The sequence below is a fragment of the Neopsephotus bourkii genome, unplaced genomic scaffold, assembly GCF_033783945.1.
Source record: "Neopsephotus bourkii isolate Nb327-2 ecotype Australia unplaced genomic scaffold, CSIRO-AGI_Nbou_v1 NB_1629, whole genome shotgun sequence".
Taxonomy (NCBI): Eukaryota; Metazoa; Chordata; class Aves; order Psittaciformes; family Psittacidae; genus Neopsephotus; species Neopsephotus bourkii.
Window position 1 is genome coordinate 954,960 of NW_026902104.1, and position 25,862 is coordinate 980,821.

Consider the following 25,862-nt stretch of genomic DNA (forward strand, 5'->3'; position numbering starts at 1 on the left):
TGTGAGCTGTTGATTTGAGCATCTCACATGCAGACTACAGCATCTGGCTGGTGAGTTAACACAGTGTCCTGCAGCCCACTCATGGGTATCAGCACATGCATGAGCAACCCATCCCTTCCCTGCCACTTCGTCCTGAGCAGCCCTTGGCGTATCCTGCCAAAGAAGATCTCTGGAATAGCCACCATTCCCAAAGCTCTCCTAGGTACACAGAACTTGTTTGGTGAAGGTGAACCATGTTAAGGAACAGTAAGCATTGCCTACCCGTTCCTATTGAATGGTTGTGCATTTGTTCACAATTTGCAGCAAGTTTTATTCAGATGGAAACTGGAGTCCAAATCATGGAATCCCAGACTGGTTTGTGTTGGAAAGGACCTTAAGATCATCCAGTTCCAACCCCCTGCCATGGGCAGGGACACCTTCCACTAGAGCAGCTTGCTCAAAGGCCCGTCCAGTCTGGCCTTGAACACTACCAGGGATGGAGCATTTACCTCTTCTCTGGGCACCCTGTGCCAGCACCTCAGCACCCTCACAGTAAAGAGCTTCTTGCTTATATCCAACCTGAACTTCCCCTGTTTCAGTTTGAACCCATTGCCCCTTGTCCTAACACTACAGTCCCTGATGAAGAGTCCCTTTCCAGCTTCCTTGTAGCCCCTTCAGACACTGGAAACTGCTCTGAGCTCTCCACTCAGCTTCTCCAGGCTGAACATCCCCAATGTTCTCAGCCTGTCTTCATACAGGAGGTGCTCCAGCCCCTGAGCATCCTTGTGGCCTCCTCTGGACTTGCTCCAACAGCTCCATGTCCTTCTGGCGCTGAGGACACCAGAGCTGCACACAGTGCTGCAAGTGGGGTTGCTTGCAGAAAACCAGTTATTTAGAATTCTTTTCATCAGCTGGCAGTATGTCACATACTGGGGAAATAAACTGAACTAAAGCATGTTAATGAAGCAAAGTATTCCTGCTTATTCACGGTAGGCTCTAATCCTGCAGGATTTTGGCACTAGCAGACCTTACCACTTGATGCTAATTTTTCCACATAGAGTAGGCAAATTTTTATATGTCAATTAGACTAAAATGTGAATTACCAGTGCATATGGAATGCAATTACTGAATGAACTGAAACCAAGTAAATAATTCTCTGCATCCCTGGGTGAGCTGCCTGCTGTGGCGAGCTCAGCCATTCAGGACAGCTTTGGTTTCTGATGGTTTCTTCTGCTCAGTGACTTCATCCGTTTCATTGGTTTGACTTTATAGCTACACCAGCAAACATGGCCTGCTTATGACTCTTCCCATAACTAGAATCGCTTTAGGAATCAATAATGAGTTAAATTAGTGGGATTAGATAGTTGTCTTTTCAAATACAATAACATATATTTTTTTAATGAAAAGGCTTGGTTGCCAAAAGGACAGACTCAATCCCTGCTTGTCTGCGTTGGACACCTGAAAATATGATGGCAGCAATGCTCAAGCTCGTGTGTCAGTTTTCAGCCCTATGTGGAAAAGCTTCCGTCCACCTCTGCCCTTCTTCCACGCTGTTGGGCTGAGCAGCAGTTCCAACACAAACCTGAGGCACAAGGTGTCCCAGTCCCGTTGCAGGAGCACACGGCACTGCCCTTCCCTGCTCCAGCACAGCATTGCCCTCCCCTCACATGTCTTGGATGAACTGATTTGGCAGGATGAGAACACTGGGGGTGTTCAGCCTGGAGAAGGGAAGCTGCATGGAGACCTCAGAGCAGCTTCCAGTGTCTGAAGGGGGCTACAAGGATGCTGGAGAGGGACTCTTCATCAGGGACTGTAGTGACAGGACAAGGCGTGATGGGTTCAAACTGAAACAGGGGAAGTTCAGGTTAGATCTAAAGCAGAAGCTCTTCCCTGTGAGGGTGCTGAGGCGCTGGCACAGGGTGCCCAGAGAAGCTGTGGCTGCCCCATCCCTGGCAGTGTTCAAGGCCACGTTGGACACAGGGGCTTGGAGCAAGCTGCTCTAGTGGAAGGTGTCCCTGCCCATGGCAGGGGTTGGAACTGGATGATCTTAAGGTCCTTTCCAGCCCAAACCCTTCTGTGGTTCTATGATTCTATGATTTTATGGAGAAGGCAGACTGATAGGAAAATATTTGTTTTCTTAAGCATTGCTTGGAATAGCTCAAAGCTGAAGTGTGGGCAGTGCATCTAATTTGAAGATACTGTGCCTATGTTGATTTGCAGTTAGCTTTATTATAGACTAGCTATATGCCTCTTTATAGCTACGTATAGAAACAGTTTACTTGCAAAGCTTTATAGGTTTTGTCCTCCTTCAAAGTCCATTTATTTCACAGAATCATAGAAAGGTTTGGGTTGGAAAGGACCTTAAGATCATTGCACCACTGTAAATAAAACACACAGTTCACTGCTACCCATGCCCTGTGGCTGGGAGGAGAAAGGAGTGGAGGTTGGATAAAAAACTGAGCTCAAAATACCTTGCTAAAGGGATTAGTGCAAGAGTTCTGGTAAGACATTTGGCCCTGCTAAGTTTCATTTAGCTTTGCCAGTGTGCTACACGTGGTGGGCATACCCACATCTCTCTACTTATGGGGCAGATGCTGGCAGAAGCAGGGGCTAGAGCCAGGCTGACACAGTTTTCTTCTATGTGCTGCTGGATTTAGTTGAACCGTGTGGTCTAAAAATGGCACTGACAAATGAAGCGATTGGTGGGATAACTTGGAAGGAATCACATGAATTTGACGTGAAACCCCACAGAATCCATAGGTTCTCACAGACCTGTGGTTTTAATTTCCCTGAACATTTGTAAAAGCAGGGCTTTCTGAAGGGCAGAGAGTAAAAGAGCACTCAATATCATGCTCAAGGTGTTACATGACAATGCTGACCTGTGTTTCTTCCCAGAGCAGCTATTGTTGTAGGAGCCTGTGTGAAAACCCATGAGGCATGCTTGTACAGGGCCTGCTCGGAAGGGAACATTCCCTGTGTGTTGCAAGATGTAATTGTTCACTTCTTTGCAACCCCAGCCAGCCCATAAGTTCTGTCATCACCCATTTGTAACCTGGGAGTTGTCTTTTTCCTACGTAGCTCTGATGCTTCCTCACTGTTTTCCTACTGCCAGACATTATAATCACTAACAAAGATTAACAAGCATCTGCTCAGGAAAACAGGCATCAGTGAGCAGCATGGGTTTTACTCCAGTGCTACAAGTAGGTTCTGGGAACGTGGCACTCTGAAGGGCACATAGAGCCTGTGATAGAAGACCTAGATGCTCATTGCATCTAACAAAGGTGGCCAGAACTTGGTAAGCACACGGTAGCCACACCATTGATGATCTTAAGGTCCTTTCCAACCCTAACTATTCTATGATTCTATGATTCCATAGCCCAGCACAACCAACATGAGAGGTTACTGGCATGGGGAAGAGAGGCTTTGAATGCCTGGAGAGATGCTGGTGGTTGTCATCCTCTCCTTCATGATGTAAGGAGTGTATTTAAGTGCACGGTCACCGGTTAATTAGGGGAGAGAGCTGGTTGCTTGGGTCTGGATAGTGGAGAGTGAAAATGGAAGGGTAGGGATGGGGCCCACTCTGCAGCAGCAGGCTCTGGTGGTTCCCTGCTCTTTTCAAAGGAGAGCTAGTGGACCTCAAGACTAGGGAGGTCACCAGTTCCCCCTGGGAGAACAGATACTGATTGAATCTGATCCCCGAAGTGACCAAACACTTCCAAAACCCAGCTCTGAGGTAACCCCGTCCTACCTCAGATTCATTCCTTCAGGCTTATGCAAAGGCTGACATGTTCCTCAGGAGCCGAGCCAGATTTTTCATCCATGCTGCTGAGGCTGGACTCAGCATCATAAACAGAGTGGTGTAAACAAGAAGCTGAAGTCCCTGTTTAACGTTAGCCAGTTAAGATACCAGGTTTGGTGCTTAGCTAATCCAGCCACTGAACTGGCTTCCCAAATGCCAGCCAGAGATTTTAAGGTACGGTAAATACGCTGCAGCTGTGTTTATGCTAGCAAGTCAGCCAGCCCAGGAGCAGGTCCGTGATGCAGAAACAGTGCTGAGGTCGCAGTGCCCACCTTTCACCCAAGGGGAATCCACTTCATTCCCTCTCCGCGATGCTGACTGCAGCAGGGTGAGTGGGGATGACTGGAGCATTCATTGTGTAAGTGCTCTCCTGACCTGAGCTAATGTGTAGGCGCCTTGCGTGAACTGGCCCTGTTCCAGCAGCTTCTCTGCGAAAACCCTGGGATAAGAAACACAGTAGGAAATATTGCTTAATCCCAGAAGCATAATGTTAGGTTTTATCGAGGCATTCTCAGTGTGGTATTAACACGTGAATCATGCTGAATCATAACACATGATCGAAAGGCTGAGATTTAACCTTTCTGCTTTGTTTTTAAATAACTTTTCCACAGGAGAAACTTGCATTTGCACCAGCTTCAAGGCACAAACAGCATTCCCGGGTAATGAAGACAAATCTCCATCTTACAAGGTGCTAAGTGACTACACCTCATCAAAAAGCAGGCTGTCAGCAGCAGAGCTAGGGCCAGGCTGCAGGTTTTCTCATCTACTCCTAATAGCATCCTCATGCCCACAACAACTCAAAGCTTGCCTGTGCAGGAATATCCCAGCAGACTGACGTTTGGAACCAGGCCTTTCAATTGCAGATGAATGATCAATGCTTTTTGCTTTCAGAAGCATAGGCTGAATTTGGGAAGGGGCGAGCTTCCTTTGCCATAGGGTGTTGACCTGGCCAATGTCATTTCTGTCACTGCCTCCACTTGGTTTTTCATTGCTCTTCCCCTAAAACAAGGAACAGAAATGAGTGATGCTTCCAACATCAGTGTGGACCTACTGACAGAGCAATTGCAACAGAAGCTACAACAAGATCTGGGCCAATGTCTGTGCTTCTAAAAGGACCCTCAGGCTACAATGGGCCAGATACTGCCATGTCTTCGTATGGCAGTATCTGCCATACCAATGCTTGTACCAGTATCTTTTTCCTCTCAGTAGACAATATGCTCAATTTTCCTCTGCTTCTCCCAGCCTTTAGAAGGAAAATAAATCACTGTAATCCAGATCACAAGTTCCCATAAAAACCTGCTTGTGCCCAGAAAGCTAAGTATCAGAGCTTGCCTGAAGCTGAGGAAGAAGTGGCATCAATAAATTTACATCTCTAAATAGATGATAAGTGTTGAATCAATTTCCATATGTTTAAAATAGCAGAGCATTAAGGATTCTGGCACTTCAAGCAATCAACTAATTTGGGGCTATTACGGGAATATCTTTTATACTAGTGGAGTGATTCATCTGAAAATCAAGGCCAGTCTGCAGGCCTGTGCCCTTTCAATATCATAAAGGACAGCAAATTGACAACAAAATCCTGCTTGCCTGGAGAGGTTATGGTGCCTTTTGACATTCAGGTCTTTGCAAAATCCCCTTTCAGCTCTTAATAAACCAGTTCATAATATACCTTCCACTTGGCTTGCCTGGCACGGTCTGCTCATGGCTACACAGATCCAACAGGAACCAAGTGTTGGCACATACTTCCTGGTGATAAAGGCAGGAACTCTGATGTATCAGGAGCTCTGTGTCAAAAAAGATGCCAGGGCAGAAGCTGTCCTGTGCTCTCCTCCCGTTTTCTCCCATCCTTTCATTCAGCCTGGGCTCATCAAGCCTCATCTCGCACCACATCTGGCTGGCTACTTGCTGACCCTCAGCTGGCTGGCTCTGAACAAAGCTCACAGCTCTTCCCTCCTACTGTGGTGTCTGTATTTGAGATGAGTCACACCATTTCCAGATGGGCACTGGATATTACATGTATACACAACCTGTGCTTCAGGGAGTTTCAAGGAAAATCAGCTTCTTTCAAAAGCAGCTGGTGTTGTTTTTACCTACATGAAGGCTTTGAGGGTGGGAATAAAGAGAGGATGGATGAAAACACCAGTGGGGCTTCAGGTGCAGTGATCTGGCCTCATGTATTACGTTTGCTGAGCCATCAAATATCTCCGTGCTAGTTTGGTACACTGCTCACAAATGTAATGAGCCGTTGCTGTAGTGAATGCACACCACTACTGAGCCTGGAGACACCCTGCTATTAGTGCACAGCACCCAGCAATGTGCTGCAGTACTGCTGGTCTGGGTCTACAAGAGCAATAGGGACTTCAGAACTATCCACCTGCAGGACCAGGAAGATGGCAGAGCATCAGTATATTCTCCCTCACATTTAGCACATGATCTTCCTATTCCTAAAAAGCAGGGACTTGGAGGAGGACAGATTTGGGGGTTGTTTGATATTTTGGAGCACCACCAGGGAAAGCTCCTAATTAGCACATGGATTTTGCATAGCCCAGATTTTCATCACTTGCTTGGTTTCTTACTGCCACAGCAATAGGATGCTCAACCGCTGACTTCAAAAGGAGGATGTCAGGATTTGCGGGAGCAGCGGGATCTTCATTCGGTACAGAGCTTTAACTAGCATTTGTTGGTAGTTTAACACCTAACTGAGAAGCATTTCTAACCCACCTCTACAGCATCTTCTTGGCTTGGATCTTTCTTCATGGTTTTCTGTCTCTTTTCTCAACTCCGTTTACCATGGCGATGGGTTTAAAACAGAAGAGCAGCGCAAAGCAAAGATGACAGCCAGAGCGATGTTCCTCATTAAAGATAAGCCAGACCCAAATTCTTGTCTAGATGCTCTGGAAAGCTGAGCATCCTCCAGAGCATAGGTGGGGAACCAAGATACCAGTGTGCTGGCTCCTGGACTCCAGCCTCAGAGGAAGGGGTTGTACACTCAGGGAGGATGCAGCACCTGATGGGTAGGTTGGAATTATTGCAGCATCCAGGGATTTTTCACTTTATTAACCTTAATGAAGATGCTCAGCAGTTAAAAACTGGTTTGCTGGGCAAGAGTCGCTCATCTTGAGTCCCTGGAAGAACCTACTACTGCAGCAGGGTGTTTAATGCTGTGAAAACACGTGTGGAGCTGTGATGGTGCAAGCACCACTGAAAGCTCTGCGTTGACTAGGTGATAGTTACTGGGTAGTGGTATCCCTGTGAAATGAGGTAGCAACGCTTTCCTGACCTCGTGATGGCCTGGATTTGGGTGATGGAAAACACCAGAACCGCTGTGTCGTGGAGGGAGATGGAAATGTGAGTGCCTCCCCACAGGGTAGAGGGAAATACCTTCCCTCCGGTGCAGTTTCCCTTCTGCAAGCCATCCTTGACACAACAGACAGCTTCTCGAGCTCCCCTCTTCTCCTCTCCCAGGAAGACAGCTTCTCCTCTTATGTGGCCATCCTTTGGGGCATGGATGCTCATGGGTATTTGGAGCAAGTCGTAAGCAAAACCACACATGTGATTTATGCAGTATTTTGGGAAAGCTAAGGCATAGTTCAGCACTGCTGTACTTAAACAAGCAGTGAGTGCTTCTGCTTTCAACTGGCTGAAGGGTGTCACAGGCAGGGCATCCACCTGGGGTCCACACTGCCATCCCTCAGCCCCTGGCTTTGCCATGATGGCCAGGGCTGCCAAGCACGGCTTGCTCTGGAAGCATCACTTCCTCAGGTTGCTTTCTAGCATTGCCAAAATCACTGTCCTTTACTGGGTTGTTTCCATAATCTGCTTTTCAGGTACAGGTGGAAGGCAAAGAGACCCATCACATGTAAATAAATAAGCACGGCTGTCTGGTTTGAATGGCTACACTGTCAGACATGACAAAGGAGTGTGCAGCACATGCTGCAAATAGGTATTTAAAATCTCATTCAAAACCTGTCACCTTCCCTGCTCCACAGAAGGGAGGTAATGAACAGCACATACTTCAAAGTGACGTTTTAAGGACTAAAAAGACGCTCATGTAGGGCTTTGAAAATGCACATAAATTGCAAGTGTCAACACTCACACCTCGCTGATGTGAAACTGTGTCTGCTTGCAGCGCTGCCTTGACCTCCCCCTGCTGCTACGGGCCAGGGTGCTGCAGCCAGGACATGGGGAGGATGGAAAAGGCCAAGCCTTGGGGAAGCACAGTTGATGGGGTTGGGGTTGACCTTGCAGCAGAGCGCTGTGACAGGGGAGGTACCTGCCCAGGCAGTGGCTCCCTGCCCACTGGTTACAGGCAAGGTGGTGATGTCACATTTTAGGAGACAGGGCTGGATCCCCCCATATCCTATTTTCAAGCTAATCATGTAAATACCTTTGGGACAAAACCCCACCACCAAGCACCCAACACTGAGTGATGAAGCTGCTGGGAGTCCCTGCACAGGACTCACAGCCTCACCAGCTCCTAGGGCCCCAACAGCCTGTGGTCACATCTGGGTTTCTGCAGGACCCCTGCCTCCTTTGGGAAATGGCAAGTGGTTCAGGATTTCCTTCCTAGCTGTTCAGTGTTGCCTCATTTTCCCCTGGCAAAAGGTGGTGCGAGGGGACCAGGGTAAGTACCTGCAAGAGCACCCCCAGATTCTGGGATGTGAGACATCTGGACCAGGAGGTTTGCTGTTCTTGCCACGCTTTGCGCAGTCAGAGCACATCTCCAAGTGCAGCAAGGGGTGCGCAGCACTGCTGCTCAAATAGCACCCCAAAAATGAGGGCAATATCCAGAATATCTATATGGAATAAATGAAACACCCTTTGGTGACAAAACCAGCAGGCAATCACAACCCACTTGCACAAAGGGGCTGAGTTATGCTTGCACAAGTACTCACATCACTGGTATTCTCTGGTATTTCAGTGATCTGCTCCAGTGCCAGCCGAGGGTTTTCTCTGTGGTGTCATTAGCACTGAGCTGACGATTATGGTGAGGTTGGAAGGGACCTTAAAGCTCATCAGTTCCAGCCCCTGCCACAGGCAGGGACACTGGAGCAGCTTGCTCCAAGCCCCTGTGTCCAACCTGGCCTTGAGCACTGCCAGGGATGGGGCAGCCACAGCTTCTCTGGGCACCCTGTGCCAGCGCCTCAGCACCCTCACAGGGAAGAGCTTCTGCCTAAGAGCTCAGCTCAGTCTCCCCTCGGGCAGGTTCAAGCCATTCCCCTTGTCCCGTCCCTACAGGCCCTTGTCCCAAGCCCCTCTCCAGGTTTCTTGCAGGCTCCCTTTAGGTACTGGAAGCTGCTCGAAGGTCTCCACTCTGGAGACAAGCAACAGCATCTGGGCATTATTTAAAGACCAGTGGTGCCTTTGTCCATGTAAAGTCTTCTACCCACTGCCATGTACGTGCTCTGTGCTACCTGCCCATCTCTATGAGATCCTGGGCTTCCAGGCTCCACAGACCCACCCAGGTCCGTGGGGGTTTGTTTTCCTTTGCGGCACAATAGACACCGATGCAAATCTAAGGCCGGTTCTAAACGCTGGTCAGCTCTTGTACCCCATGTGCCTACATAGAGAATCACTTGTATATGCCGGGAGGAGTAATGCGAACCGAACCACAGCCCCCTTGGTCCCCAGTGTCACCGGCACGAACCCTACGGCTTCCCAACGGGGCGAGTCCCCCCGCGCTGGGGCAGCGCCTCGCCTTTGGGTCGCTCCCGGGGGCACGGGCTCTGCAGAGCAGCCGGGATGCAGCGGGGCCGGGACCGGGGCGGGCCCTGCCGGCAGCGCGCTCCCGGTGTGCCCGTCCCCCCCCCCGCCTCCCAAGTTGCCAAAAGGCGTCGATCCCATCGCCTGCAGCAAATCCCGCCCCCTGCTCCGCCTCTCCGGTTGCACGGGCGGCTGGGCGCGAAGGAGCGCGGCGGCGGGGCCGGGGCCGGGGCCGGGGATGGCTTTCGAGGCGCTGGCGGAGGCGGCGGAGCGCTGGTGCGCCCGCACGCCCTTCCAGCTCATCGCCGCCGAGGAGACCGAGCGCCGCATGGACTTCTACGCCGAGCCCGGCGTCTCCTTCTACGTGCTGTGCCCGGAGGCCGCCTGCAGCGACAATTTCGTGAGTGCCCCATAAAGGGGACCGAAGGGGCGGTGGGGGGGGGAGCCGGTCACGCGTGTGTGCGGGTATCCGTGCGTGTGCGCGGCCACGGCACCGCTTTGGGACGCGCCCCCCTCCCCTCGGTCCATGCGTGTTCCCGGGGGGCGGAGGGATGCGGGGTTAGAGGGCGGGGGGTGCCGCGGCTGCGGGGGGGGCTCCCGTCGTGTGTGCAGGGGGGATCTTCCCTAGCGCGCACCAGCGGCTGTAAAATGGAGTCCGCTGCAGGTGGGGGGCGGCCCCGCGGGCAGGGCTGCGGGCAGGGCCCCCCCTCGCCATCCCCATCACCCGGCCCGAGGACGCTGCGGGCTCCGGGTGAGGGGAGTGGGTGCGAACACCCCCCCCGCTTCCCCTGCTCCCTGCGGGGGCTGCAGCTGATGCTCCCCCGCATCCCCATCCATCCATCCATCCATCCATCCATCCATCCATCCATCCATCCATCCATCCTCCCGGGGCCAGGGGCGGGCGGACTGGCAGGGCTGTCATGGCAAATGGAGAATGGGCAGGAATAAAATGGAGTCAGGATGACAGGAGGGCCGCGCCCCCTCCCTCCTCATTCCCGTCTCTCCCCCCCCAACCCGGGTCCTCCGCAGTTTGGGGACCCGGGCAGGTGCCGGCCCAGCGCCTCCGTGCCCCTTTCCCTGCCCGTCGCCGAGTTCAGCGTCAAGTTCGTGCTGAAAAGGCACCGGTAAAAGAAACCCGTGGCTTTGGGATGGGGTTTGGGATGTGTTCCCCTCCCCCAGAGCCTCCCGGTGGTGAGCACAAGTGCAGCACCACGCCGCGGGGTCTGTAACCTGCGATGCTCCGGTTAACTGCGACCGAAGGAGTTCGTTTCATTGTTTAAAGAGCAAATAGCTCCTAGCACAGAGCGTTATGGTAGGGATGCTGTAGCTTCTTCCCTTCCCAACTTTCATCCCTCCATCTGCTTGGCAAATGTTCATTAATTCGCTTTCCAATAGGTAAGTGCTGTATGGACCCATTCGACAGATGGGGTCATGGAAACAAAGAGCAGTGAAGTGACTTTCCAGGACCACAAATCCCAGCAAGCAGGACAGTTATTTGTCGCGTCGGGCAGACTGATGTGCTGAATTATGGAAGAAGTTGTCTGGAGTTTAGTTATGCATCTGTCCAGGGGTACATGGGACCTTCAGGTGCAGTCCCAGCCATGGCAATGGAGCATCTCTGAGTGTGGATTATCCTGGTCCATGGTGGGACTAGCACAGCACACTCCTCTTCCCAGCACCCATGAGCCTATCAAACCCTGGCACTCGTGTCCTCTTAATGATGCCTGTGCCCAGGAAAGGCCATGGACTCTTAAGCAGGGATACACATGAATCCAATGCAGGAGTAGGCTAAATCTGCTTGGGTGCTAATAATATCAGAAGATGCAATGTGTCTTTATATGCTGCTCAGTAATTGAGCAAACTCTTTCAAAACAAAATCTAGCCAACTTAAATCTGAAGCAGTTTCAGATCCTATTCCCGTGCTTCCAACACTTGGCAATTTCTATGGGTTTGCAACCACATTTCCCCTTCTTTTCTTTTTCTGGCAAATCTTTTCATTCCAGGGTTGCTGTGGGTAGGACTCAGAGTCACCAGGCATAGAACTGACCTTGGGGAGGACCCCTCACCCGGAGTCACCAAGAGTAAAACTGAGCAGAAGGACCAGCTCCTGTCAAGTGTGAAACAGACACTGTGGAAAACCAGAAGCAGGGTTTTCTTCTGTATTTTTTGTTTCCCAATATTACTTTAATCACCTTTTGTGATAACAATACTTTAAAGACAGGCAGATAGATGTAATCCTCAATCCTTTTCCCATTGATGGTATCTCTTCAGTGCGATTAAGGACCGCCAATGAGATGATTCACCAGCATCCTGTTTGCTGCTCCTAGTGCACTGTGGTAATTAATTTCTGCTCCCAACTTGGCTATCTTGGAGGTTTTTTTGCAGCCATTTATTGTTTTGCTTGGGTTTTTTTAATGTTCCAGAAGGTAAGATGCCTTTCTATGAGCTATTATAGGCCAATGTTCGTTTTAAGAAGACTTAATACAAGCCAGGGGACTGATTCCTGTTTGCACTTGGGCCTTGTTGCATGGCTCCAGTAACATAGTTGAATGGGAAAGTGATTAACTGTAAACTGAATTCACAGTGACACACTTCAGAGCCTTTTTGCACCCTGTGACTCTCATAAAGGAGCCTCACATTGAATAAGCATCTAGTGCCCAATATTCTTCTTCTCTTTCTTTATGTCTTCATTTCATAACAATGCGACTTCAAAAGCTACGTAGGAGGTGCCTGAGGAGTCTATGATAACCCAGTTGTAAGTAGGAAATGATAAGCACGATGAACTGAAAAGGGAGAAGGAGAAACACATGGGAAAGTTGCCATGGAGAATAACTCTGAATTTTGTATAAAAACAGAGATTCCAGATCACAGCAATCCTAGAATTTTAATTTCCTGAATTAAACGGGCTAGGTTTTTAACATGCCAAGGATGCTGAAGACCCTTCTAGATGCCTGCTGGCATTTTCAGTACCACCTGGACTCTAAAATGCCCTGAATCAGCGTTTTAGATAGCTGAACTATGTATAATTTAGCTGCTGAAGCTCATGGTGGTGTTAAGCAATTAATTGGACTTGTATAGCTGTAATCAATAGGGGTGAGGGCTTCAGTGATGTAGGCTGCAATTTGTTTTGCCACCGTGTTATTGCTGGTGTTCCAAGTAACCGATAAAGCAAATAAATATATGGTGCCACCTCAATGCAAGATTTCCTTGCTTTTTAGAACAGAGTCAGCAAGTCTGACTATTTCTGGCAAGTCAAATTATCCCCACAAAGAAATCCTGCTATGCTCTATAGGTGGGCTGGTTAGAAAGAGGTGGTCTAGCAAGCAACTTTGTCATTCAGCAGCACTGAATCATCTAAAGGCGTGAGGGAAAGCAAACCCCTCCAGATGTAACCCCATGAGTTGCCTCAGCTATGTGCTGTGTGTAGGTGCTGATCAACCATGATAGGACAAGGGATGACGGGATAAAACTGAAACGGGAAGTTCAGGTTAGATATAAAGGAAGAGTCTTTTATGTGAGGGTGGTGAGGCACTGGAATGGGTTGCCCAGAGGAGTGGTGAACGCTGCTTCCCTGGCAGTGTTCAAGGCCAGGTTGGACAGAGCCTTGGGTGCCATGGTTTAGTGTGAGGTGTCCCTGCCCATGGCAAGGGGTTCGAACTGGATGATCATAAGGTCCTTTCCAACCCAAACCATTCTGTGATTCTATGATTGATTCTATGATTCATGATATTAACAGGTTTTCTTGGGAAGAAGATGGAATTCCAGATTTCAGAATGAGGTGCATGCACTTACGGCATGAGAGACCCTTCATAGTGCATTCATTGCTACAGACGAAGTCCTAAACCTTCTGCAGATGTGGAAGTTGTTGGAAGCCTTACTTGCTGCTGACTTGCTATGCAAAACCAAACTCTCTTCAGAGGCTCAATGATCAAGTTACTCCCTTAGGTTTTCCACTTGTGCTAGATCACATTGTTCTGCACTACTGCTGAGAAATTCACACCGGAGTCTAAATCATGGTGCAGCTTGAGAGACTAAAAACATGAGTAGGACAACATGGAGTTAACTTTCCTTGGGGAAGGAATTAGCTGTTATTTATAAAAGGGCATGGCTTGATTTTCATTTGTGTGGAAGATGCTGTGTATGGCTCCGGTAGTCAAAAGAAGCCCTAATTTAAAGAAGAATCAGGATCTTAGCAGTCATAATCATTTTACACATACAAACAATTGCAACAGGTATAGCGGAGCTGCAGCATCCAGCTCTTGTTGGACTCAAAGATCAGAAGTAGCTAAATGGTTATTGCTGACACAAGCATTAAGGAATCATGGGTCAGACCGCCAGAATCTTCAGGCTGCTCTTAAAATGTTGTTGTTTGAAAGAGTTCATTTGATGTTTTAAAGAGGGTTCGTTTGAGTTCACGTCGTGGACTGCCTGCCTTTTTAGGCCATAGACGTCTCAAAGTGCAGACTTTGTTTGTTTGTTTGTTTGAACAGAAGCTGAGATTTGGTTGTGTATTTATAGGAGTCCAAGGCCCATGACTCTAAGATGGCATGAAGTATCATGAGACTTGTGGTATGTGCCTTTGAGAGTTGGCAAGACTGTAAAGAACTTCTTTTTATTTCCAGACGGGTTAAGAGATGACTCTGCTTGTATGGAAAGAGCAGAACCTACTCAGTAAGGCAGAGGGCTCTATTCATAACCAAACATTTCACTATGTTTATGCTTGTAAAATGCAACAAACAGCACAGAAAATGTAGGTCAGGTGAGGCTCATAGCAGAGCAGTTGCAGTTTTCGGCTTAAAGATGGAGCTTAGGTGATGTTAAGTAGTGTTTCCCTTCGAGAAGTGTAAAGCTGCATCCCAGGCAGGTATTCACTGCTGAACAGGAAGGTGACACGTAAGCCTTGTGTTAGGGGTTGAAACATCTGTCATTCTGTCTCTTCCCCTGAATGTTAGTTAAGCTTCAGAGAGACCCTGCTCATTCCTTGTTTAAGCGTAATCTACTGTTTATAGGACCCTAAAAAGCAGCACATCACTTTTGGGAAAAGAGGTGCTGTGCAGAAACAGAGGTATGAGTCTCAAATGGAATTTGCAGTATTATGCTTTCTCTGTGTAGCAGGCTAAGACAGTCCTGTGCATGAAGCCTTCAAAAGGAAGGTCTTTAAAAGTATGCATTAGCCTGAGCTGTGTGCTGCCCTTCTGTGCAAGAAGCATTGTTGCCTGTGGCTCCCACCATGGCTCACCAGCTGTGTTTCAAACAACCTCATAGCAGGAGAATAAGCATCAATTTTGGTAGAGGCTCTGCAGAGCCGCACTGGGGAACCAGCATCTCCAAAGCAAGAGCAAGATGAGAGGAATATCCTAAGTGAGTTTAAATGTGCTTGCCCAGGAACAGAAGATTCAAGCCTAGGAGAAGTAAACTTCAAAACAGGGAGGAAGGCATGAGGTGTTGGATGTTGTGCGTGCCCGAACATCTCTTCCTCAGCTCTGTGTGTAACCTGTGGGTATATTTTGCATGTTTTCTCCTGCATCATCGAGAGAGTTACACATTGAGCTGCACCTCCAGGGTCACATCACAGTTCCACTAATTCCATGAAGACAAAGAGATGCTTTAGCTCTTCCAGAGGGCTTTATTGTAGATGATGATGCAGAAGAAGAGAAAACCCAAAGTGACTTCCACGTCTGAGTAGGGCTGATGTGAAACAAGAACACCTTTACTAATAAAATGCATGTGCACAAGGTGTCTGTACCCTCCATTACTGGTGCAGTCATAAGACCTTTTTCTCTTCTGGATCAATTTCCCTGCTTTCTGATGTTTCCATGTTAATAAAATCAAGGTTCCTTTTTAGAAGCACAGCTTCTGAAGCAGCCTGCAGGTCCGGTCCCCAGCACAGGTCTGAACTGCGGGGAGGCCCAGTGTGCTGTGGCAGATGTTCACAACATATCACCTTATAAAATCATGTGGGATTCCTGTTAATGCCTTTTCTTTCTTGTGTTGCTGTTGGCTTTCAGCACGTGTGGAGCGAAAGTGAGGACTGCTTACCTTTCCTGCAGCTCGCCCAGGATTACATCTCTTCCTGTGGGAAGAAGACGCTCCATGAAATACTGGAAAAGGTCTTCAAATCCTTCAGGCCTGTAAGTGCTTCTTTTTTACTTCTAAACACTGACATGTACCTGTGATGTTTAATAGGGTAGCACTAGTTGGAGCAAGGTGGTTTTATTCTGCAGGGCTTACATCACAGTATCACAGTATCACACAGTATGTTAGAGATTGGAAGGGACCTCAAAAGATCATCTAGTCCAATCCCCCTGCCGGAGCAGGAACACCTAGATAAGGTTACACAGGAACGTGTCCAGGCGGGTTTTGAATGTCTCCAAAGAAGGAGATCCACAACCTCCCTGGGCAGCCTGTTCCAGTGTTCCGTCACCCTCACTGAGAAGAAGTTTCTTCTCAGGTTTAAGTGGAACCTCTTGTGTTCCAGTTTATACCCATTACCCCTTGTCCTTTCATTGTTTGCCACTGAGAAGAGCCTGGCTCCATCCTCGTGACGCTCCCCTTTTATATATTTATATACACTAATAAGGTCACCCCTCAATCTCCTCTTCTCCAAGCTATAGAGACCCAGCTCCCTCAGTCTTTCCTCATAAGGGAGATGCTCCACTCCCTTAATCATCTTAGTTGCCCTGCGCTGGGCTCTCTCCAGCAGGTCCCTGTCCTTCTTAAACTGAGGGGCCCAGAACTGGACACAATATTCCAGATGAGGTCTCACCAGGGCAGAGTAGAGGGGAAGGAAGCCCTCTCTCGACCTACTAACCACCCCCCTTCTAATACACCCCAGGATGCCATTGGCCTTCTCGGCTCATGGTCACCCTGTCGTCCACATCTCCAGTCGGCTGTCAGGGTGCAGGGGTGTTAGCATATAAGCTACTACGAGGCAATTGGAAGTTGTTTCTTGGAAGCCAGGTGCCCTTTTATTTCCATCTCCATGTTTCTGAGGCTGAGATTCCCGCATGGGGTGGGAGGCCAACTGGTGTGGCAGCTGGTGGCAGTCACATCCTGCTGGTGCAGTGCTGACTCTGAGGAGCAGGATGCGACTCAGAGCCCTGGGACTTTGTGGCAGTTGTTTCCTGGCACTGGAATTGCTCAGTTCTGCAAGGATCTGAGTAGCGAGAGTAAACCCCTGGGAAGCTGGAAGTATGGTCCCTCCTCAGCAGTTTCTTTCGTTTTAGGGCTTCTCCCAGGTGGTCCAGATTTTGCTGTTGGGATGGTTACCACTTGGTATTCACAAACACCAGTGTGGTCACTGCTTGAGAGGAATTTAGAGCAGAAGCTGGGTTTTGTGGGGAGTGGGCTTGTATTTGTCTGGTTCGCTGCTATTCAGCTTTCTGTGTCCTCGTTTAACACCAAGATTTGGGTCAAAGCCTGCGTTTTCTCAGGAGGTGAATTTGGCTGGCTGTTGTCCTTCGTGTTTGCACAGCCTCCCCTTTTGAGGGCCTGGGGCTGGTGCAAAGCAGCGTGGAGGTTTGTTGCCAGAACCATGCTCCCACGATGTCCATAGGAAGGCTGACCGAGGGACGTATTTATACTCCCAAGTATTCAGAGCAAAAGGGAGGGCCTGGAGCTCCGATATGAAAACACTGGCCCTCCCTGTGTTAATCCCTTGCCTTGCCTTGCCACAGACCACCGCAGCTGGTTAACATAAAAAAGCATCGTTTTAAAGAATCCTTTGAGAGACTGGAAATAAATGGAACAGATGCACACTTTTCTTAGAAGGGACTGGAAATCTGATCTGTCAGGACAGCTGCTTTTAATTGTGAAAACATACAAAAGTATAAATATGTTTCCCAGAACAGTATTCGGCTCTTGGATCTTCAGAGCTGTTTTCTCCTGCTCAGAAACGCTGTGTCTTTGAGGAGAAACTTCCATTGGTTTAACTAAAGAGGACTTCAAAAAGACTTAATTAAATCAGTGCAGATCACTTATTTCATTTGAACCACGGTTATTTTGGCGTAGCTCAAGTTCCTGAGAAATTTGCTTCAGTCAAACCAAGTTAAGCTACTCCTCGGAATAAAAAGGTTCAAAGGAAGGGGAACCAATATGCTCAATATAGTCTGGGCCCTTCGTTAATCCATCACGATTCCCACAGCCAAGCGCATAGATTTTAGTTGAGCTGTATTGTGTCTTTTCCAGACACTCGGTCTTGATGTAAAGTCTTCAGGTGACTTTAAAGGATACAGCACCACTGGGCACATTTTCTCCTCATCATTAGTTATTCTTCTGTGAAAAACCCCTTCATTTAGAAGCTGCATCTTTTGGTTTTTGCTTCCAGGCTGTTGCATTTCATTATGCTTTTGTCTGCTCAAAACCTGCATCCTCAAGTGTCAGAGTCCTCTTTCAGTCTGTAGCTGAGTACTTCTCTTTGCTTTTTCTTGGATACAGCACAAGAGATGAAGTTTCTCAGGTTCTCCTTTGACCCAGTATTGAGAGGTTTGCATCAGCATAACAGAGCCAGGTCATTTGAGGAATGGGTGTGTGCAGGCAAGCCTAGTAAGGAATGTAGTGACATTTTTAAAGTGAAGGATGTTCCAATGGAGGTATAAAACCAGTTATTTTGCACACTTGGGCCTTTGCCATAACAAACCCACTTTTCTTCAGTGCTGGAAAATGATTTCCTTAGCATTACTTTGTGTTGTCCCCCATCCTTTCTCTGCTGGGCTAATGAAACCACCTTATTGTCAGCATGGAGGTAACAGAGCAATTGCAGGGCATTTCTTCTCCGCTGCCACAACCAAGTCTGCTGTCAGAGACCAGTCTGGCAAATTGCAGGTTGAAAAATGATAGTTTAGGTAAAACTGCAGCTGAAGGCGAGACCCATCTCTTCCGGGGCTACAGTGTGGGAAAGGATTGGCTGCTCATGCTGCTGGCCCCAGTGTTTTGGAGAAGGTGAGATCAGGGATGCCCAGCAATTGGCATCCCTCTCAGTGAGAGACAGAGATTTCCCTCTGCTCCCTGCTGTTCCCTGCTTGCAGGAGGCAGAGGGTGGTCTGGGGGCTGCTTATCAGCCCTCACTGCTCTCAGACATCTCTCCCTTATGTTTTATGGGTATAAACACAGTGCCAGGGCAGGATATTTATTTGGACGATGCCTTTAAAAAGGTTGGTTAACCTGCAACAGCTTCTAAATCCTGCTGTAGACAGGGTCAAGCTGTTTCTTTACTGATGGGGGGGTATGTTTTCTTTACCCATTACTGCCTTCCTGGGTTGATTTCTACAAAACTCTATTTACTCTGGGAGCATCCAAAAGTACCAGATACCACACAGGTACGTGCATGTGTTATCAATAGCAGTGGGCTCAAATATCATTACTTGCCTCAGAGCATCCCAGCTTCTCTGACCTCTTGTCTCTCTGGTGCCAGAGGTGCCCATGCTGGTGCTTGTAAGCACATCTGCCTGGAGACTAAGCCCTTCACATCAGGATTCAGCAGAACCACGCTATATTTAGTGTAGCATCATGTAGACCGTTAAAGCTCACTCTTGTACTTGGTTTAATTTTCAGTGTGCTTGTGCATCAGCTTTTGGTGGGAGGCAGCATCGCTGCCTTCACGGCTTAAAACCTCCTGGGTTATTTGGTAAAGTGAGGGCACTTTGAAAGAGTTAAGCAAGAAAGACAAACCAGAAATGACAAATGCCTGAGGGACGTCACACCAACCGGCAGAGCTCGCAGAGAACCACAACAGGAGTTGTGCAATTCAGCAGCAAATTGCAAGGGCATTGAACTCACCTTCAGTCTCAAAAGCCTACGTCTGAACTGGGGGATCTGCAGTGTAAAAGCTGTTTATGGCATATGCACTGAATTCATAGAATCATAGAATAGTTAAGGTTGGAAGGGACCCTAAGATCATCCAGTTCCAACCTCCTGCTATGGGCAGGGACACCTCACACTAAATCATGGCACCCAAGGCTCTGTCCAACCTGGCCTTGAGCAAACACCGCCAGGGATGGAGCATTCACAGCTTCCTTGGGCAACCCATTCCAGTACCTCACCACCCTAACAGGAAAGAACTTCTTCCTTATATCCAATCTAAACTTCTCCTGTTTAAGTTTGAACCCGTTACCCCTTGTTCTATCACTACAGTCCCCAATGAAGAGTCCGTCTCCATCATCCCCATAACCCCCCTTCAGACACTGAAAGCTGATGAACAGCCCCAACTTACCTTCATACGGGAGGTGCTCCTGATCATCCTTGTGGCCCTCATACAGTTCATACACATCCCAGTGATCTCTCATTTACCTTCAGATGGGCAGTGTGGCCAACAGGAATAAATACACGTAGTTCTGGTGGTGCTGCCACTGGTGGTTGTCCTTTCTACCTCCTCACCACCCTCTTGTCCTCCTCCTCCCATGCGTCCCCACCTGGCAGTTTTGTTCCCTTTGGCTGATGGATCAGCTCTCTTCTTCTACATCCCTTTTCTGATTTACCTCTTTCTTCCTTGTTTTCGCTCTCCATTTAAGTCCTTTCAAGTCTGCCACACAGCTGATACTTCAATAGATGAACTAGTTGTGGGCTTTATAGATGAAGTAGATATGGGCTAGAAGCAGAAACCTGTGTTTGAAGGAAGACAAGGTGGGAGTTGGTTTAGGATCAACTCAAGCCACCTTAATAATCTTATTTGTCCTCATCTTTTAGATACCCTTCTGCTTTGGCCCAGTGTTTGTAGAGCTCCCTGTACTTTGGACCTTGATCTGATCCTCCCTTCTTGGGGTCAAGGTGTGGACTGATCTATCACTGCAGTCCAGAGAGCAGTAAGGGGTCTGCAATGGTGTGGGAAGTGATGAGATGTGACCTGCATGGTTGAGGTCCTTGGTGGCTTGGAAGGTCCTAAAGTGTCTGTGAGAGAACAAAACTGCACCTCCCTCTGAGGAGCATCCCATCCCATTTCATCCCATCCCATTTCCATGCTTTCTATGCTCCATAAAACCACTGATGTCTGCAGCATCACTCTGATTTATGCTGTGCTAGGGAGAGGAGAGCTGTGTTTCATGAGGGCAAAGGGCGATGGGGTATGTGAAAAGCAGGATGTGCTCTCCTGCCTTTGGGATCTCGTGCGTCTTCTTGATGGTTCTTGTGTATTTTGTGGTTTCTGTACTAATTTTGCATGGGAAAGGCTTATGGTATTCCATAAAATGAAGACCCCGTGGCTCGTTTCCTTGGAAATCAAGGAGGAATTACAACCAAGGCTGGGCAAAACCAAATGTGATCAAATCTCTTTCTGCCAGGTGATAAAACCAGAGCAGTCCAACACTCACATTGAATTAGAATACACTGAGTCAGTTTAGCAAAACTAATACTGGGGGATAAGAAAGCCTAGGGGCCTTGCTTTTGCTTTTTGAAAGCAGAGTAATTTTAGCTTCAGCATGAAGCAAAACCCCCGCATGCTGAAAATGAACCAAGGAGTTTCACGTTCAGTTAAGCAGCTGATTTGAAGAATATGCATGCATAGGAGTATTTACTCTTTGTTCTGCTCAGAAAACAGGAACGGTTTCAGCTTGGGGTCTCTCCATGGGTATTTTTAAACTGGGAAGGAGGGGGTTTAGTCAGCAAATTCTCCTTCCATTTCCCTGCCAAAGAAACCCTGCAACTAAAACAGCCTGCTTTTCTCACGGTGACAATGAAGAATACAGGCTTCATTGGACCCAGAGGCTAATTCTGTTTGTGTCCACTAAATAATTCTGGATGCTGATCACAGACTAAATTAGTTAAGGTCCCTAAATACCTGCCTTCCACAGCCTGCTCATTTTCATGCTACCAACCTTGCAAGTATCACTCTTTCCTGGGCTTTGCCTCTTTTGAGGGCTAACAGAGGTGTCACTCTCCAGACAGGGAGCTGCATGCATGTGATGCTCTTCCAGCCCTGGCAAGCTAAATGCACGGTATTCCCAGTAATGCCTGGCACATGCTTTTGCTTTGTGGCTGTTAGTAGCTGCTAGTGTAGGATTCTAACATGAGATTTACACAACAGGTGGGTTATTTTGACTGCTATTTAGTTTATCTATCTTTCTGACTTCTTTTGGCTTGGCAGCCCTTTAGAGGAGGGTGAGAAGTTCCCATACCACTATTTGCTCTTTTTCCTATTAGCGAACAAGTGCCATTGCAGTGATCAGGTCCATCAGGTGGATGCGTCCAAACATTATCTGAGGAAGATAGGCTGGCAGCTCTTCCCAAGCCCAAATCTGATTTGCAGAAATCTGAAGGGACAGGGACAATTTTGGGTACAAATGACAGTATTTTTCACTGTGAGGGCTTCACCCATCATGCTGGGCTTTGGTGTGATGGAATGAAGGGTTTAAGAGATGCGCTTAACATGGTGGGATCTTGGATTTTAGACACACTGCCTACTCCATGCTAGCAAGCTCTGCATGAGGATGCTTTCTTCTTTGACTTCTATATGGTTGCCAAGCACAATCTTAAACCAAGGTAATTACTGCTACAGTATTACCATGGTTCTCTCTGAAGTGAAACCACTGCCAAGTCTAAACACTCAACAACTGGTGATATGACCTCAGGGAAGAAGGCAGAGCTTTTTGCAAGTGCTTTGCTTTAGTTTTATTTATCTTCCAGTCTCTGAGCACTTAATTTGGTGTGAGGATGCATTTTCCAATCTTTCTATACCACAGGAGGGAAAGAAAGATTTGAGTCACAGTTATACAATGTGAACATTCTGGGGTTTGAGGCTTTCAAGAAGTGGCACCTAGGTGTTGTATGAAGATTCCCAGTGAAGCTGCATGAGTGTGTCATTCACTGTTACACAGTGTTTTCTCTTCTTTGTAGCTACTTGGGCTTCCAGATGTTGACGATGATGCATTTGAAGAGTATAACGCAGATGTGGAAGAAGAGGAACCAGAAGCCGATCACCAACAGATGGGTGTCAGTCAGCAGTGATTGTCTAAGAAGCTAAAGAACATTCAGAAGCCTTTGGTACCAGGTGGGGTCAGGTGGTCCCACGTTAGCGTGTTCGAACTAGCACATCACATGGAGATATCTGGCTCCCAGGATAAAGGTTTTACTAAATGGTTTAAAAGAATTTAATAATAATAATCATAATAATAATCTGTGATGAGCTCTGCTAAGAAGTGACCTGAATTTTGCTCCTGCTTCAGTGGGTTTTCTATGGAGTTGTCTTGGTAGCATCCTGCCGTTATCAGCCTAGAAGTAGTTTTGTCGCTGACTTGTCTCTTCGATTTGTGTCCGAGAGTAGCGTTCACTGACATGAATGTAGAGTACCGAGGATGGAGGAAGCATGTGGTGAGAGGGCTGAGTCCTCACCAGTGACCTTTTGGAGGCACCAGCGCAGCGAAGCAAACACCACCTGCGCTTTTCTTTTTAGTTAAACAGGGTTTTTGGCAAAGTAACCAAACTTGGAGAGATTTCTCCTGAAAAACGCTAGTTTAATGGCCGGCACTGCAGAAGTGCACATGAAGGCTTAACAAAACCAGTGGGAAGCGGGAAACCCAGGGGAGTATTGGTGTCAGACATAGGGATGTTGGTTTACTGACACCTGAGTTTGCAAGTGCTGAATTACTGACTGGGAGTAATAAACATCAGCACTTGTAACCAATCCTGGTCCATATGATCCAAAGCCAAATGCTGCTTTCATGCAAATCAATCTAAAACCAGCCATCGCCTATCCCACCTCTGCATGACAACCAACTTCAAGCTTTGCGCTTTTTTAATGCACTGCTAAATTATATCTCCAACCTCGTGGCATCATGAACTGAAGTGCAACTTAACTTGGAAGCCATAAGGGTATAAACCAGCACCTGGCTCTTAAGATGCCAGACCTGTTCTTCTCCCTGGGCCTTTGAGCTGGTCCAGGCATTTACATCTCATTGGAGGGGAGCTAAAACACTGCTACTACCTTGGCTGATTTAAAACTTAGTGAGGTTTTATTTAGCTGGGACCTTTTTCCTCAGAGGGGTTTGGTGGGGTCTTGGTCTACAGGAGAAGAAGACCTCTTGTATTTTGTACCTACTTTGCATAGATTTTAGTGACTTGGATGAGTACCAGACTGTGAAGATGCAGGGTCTCTTTATTTCCTTGCCTTTTGTACTGCGCATACGAGAAGCGGAGGAGATCCTGTTGTAATACAGACGTTTTCCACAATTGAGCAAAATGTTTCTAAATTTACTCCTTTTTCTGACTTTTAAAAACTAAGGAAATGAAGGTCACGTGTTTCAAAGAGCCCTTTTATACAGTATTAGCTTTATAAAGCAACACGTGAGCAAAGAGAAAATCCTTGGACAACTTGTAGAAACAACTTGGAGCGTTCTGAAAACCTTATTGTTGGCAATGTCTCCTTTTCAGTAGGTTTGTTAAAGACTTTTCTTTTTAAGATTACTGAAGAGAGCCGGTTTTCTTGGTGGTTTACATTTCTGATGGTGGCTTGAGAGATGCACAGCACCTGAGTCTTTCAATCTGGGGCAAAGACCTTCCGTAACCAGGGTGGTATGGAAGTGTGCACAGAAGTGTCTGCAACACTGTAAAAGTCACGAGTTTAAGACTATCAAAAAGAAGTGGAAGAGAAACAGAGCTTAGTTCAACTTTGTACATTCTTTTGGCATGCAGGCATAAACACGGTAGTCACAGCACATTTTCTATGGACTAGTGACATGAGGACTATAGCAGTTCATTGTATAACACTGTACAGCAGCAATAGGCTTTTTGCTTACTAAAATAAAGTGTGAGAAAGACCAGTGGTTTCCATCCATGCTTTAAGTCCCTAAGTTTTTCTTAGGTTCTGGAGGTTCTGGAGAACCTTTCCCTTCACAGCATCCAGCCCTTTGGTTGTGGCTCATTCAAGTAAGGGCTGACTTTCCTCTGCTCTAATGTGATGCAAGACATAGTTTACAGTAGTGCAAGCTGGAGGCAAAGTCCTGCTGTTCAGGTTTGCTGGCTGCTTGCACCCGTTGCATGCACACACACCGACACCAGCGCTGGGCACGGCTGTATCGTGAGCTGTGCTGTGGGGTTGGTCTGGTTGGGAAATAACCCCATGCATTCCTATGGACAGGTGGTTTTCCAGCTGCAGGTCCCCTATGGTTATTGAGTGGCTTCACAGATGAGTGCTGGCACAACAGAGGGGAGGGGACAGAGGTGGACATGAATGGGAGTTGAGGGAGGACCTGCAGCTGAAGGTGCCTTCTTGCACCCCTTGCATGGTGTGAGGGGCCCATGGCAGAGGTGCAGATGTGACCTGAACCAGCCGAAGTGCTGAGGATTGACTTCAGATGGCCCGGTGGAGAATTGGGCTCTGGGTGGCAGCAGGATAGGCAGGAAGTCCTGAAATGAGGAAAGACAAAGATCCAGTGCTTGCAATTGCGTAAAGGATGTTGAACTATTCGCTGCACTCTGCTGCCTTTCTGTGCATCTCAGTTGGATTGTTCGTGAGGAGTTCAGCGTTAATATGGTTGCAAAAACACAATACTGTGATTTATGTAGATCTATTATTTTCTGTATTCCCTAACTCACCTATTGTGTTGGAATGCCATATGTCATGGGGGTGACTTCCACACCAGACTGCAAGTGCTGGGCAGCCGGGGGGCCCTTCTGCAGCGCTCACCCCTGCAAAATTCCCACTGAAGCCAGCGGGATTGTGTTCAAATGGGATCTGTGGGATCAGATGCACCAGGGGATGCATGAGGCTTGGTCCTGCAGGAAGCTGAGCCTTCTTGTCCCTCTCGCTTTGCTGGGAACTGAATGTGTGGAGCCCTGCTGCTGAACCAAAGCGTGAGCAGGCAGCAATGAGAATAAAGAATTTTCTACATAGAAAATTGGATTTTCATGTGTATTAAAGGTGAATGAGCATTAATATAGAATGTATTTTAACAAAAGATATGGATTGCTTACTTTGACTAAATACATTCCTGCATTGCCTGTTACTTGCTCCGTATTTGCCAAACAATGCAAGAGATGCAGAACAGTTCTATTACAAGGTATTTGTATGTTATTTTCCCCTCACTCCCACCACGTACTAAGGTTAGTAGCTATTCAGTAGTTAACCAGACTGAGACTGGGGTTTGAGAACACATGCATAAATACTTGCAAGCCTGGGGGCTCGGTGAGAAGATGGGAGTTCAGAGCTCTGCCACTGACTTATACTGAGCTTCAGGTGGATGTCAGTGGCTGGGAATTCAAGGCAGGCCTCCAGTTATGCATCCAGACCTTCATGGAATTCAGTGGGAGCAGGGTAACTCCTTTGGAAGTGCCACTTTAAGCCTTTTGTAAAAGGGGCCATTAGTGTTATTTGCCCACTTTTAGATCTGTGGGTGAAAAGAGGTGTGCATAATCATTGCCTATCCTCAAAGTAAACCATTAGTGAAAGGACACA

At 47.8% G+C, this 25,862-nt stretch overlaps 1 protein-coding gene across 1 annotated transcript; it reads left to right on the plus strand.

Moving 5' to 3' along the window:
- The first annotated feature begins 9,642 nt into the window (after positions 1 to 9,642).
- On the plus strand, positions 9,643 to 24,228 carry MTURN (maturin, neural progenitor differentiation regulator homolog). The gene is made up of 3 exons (XM_061373165.1): positions 9,643 to 9,881; positions 15,490 to 15,612; positions 22,307 to 24,228. Exons 1-3 carry the CDS (start codon positions 9,720 to 9,722, stop codon positions 22,415 to 22,417), a joined length of 396 nt encoding a protein of 131 aa, XP_061229149.1. The 5' UTR covers positions 9,643 to 9,719; the 3' UTR covers positions 22,418 to 24,228.
- Positions 24,229 to 25,862: the final 1,634 nt, after the last annotated feature.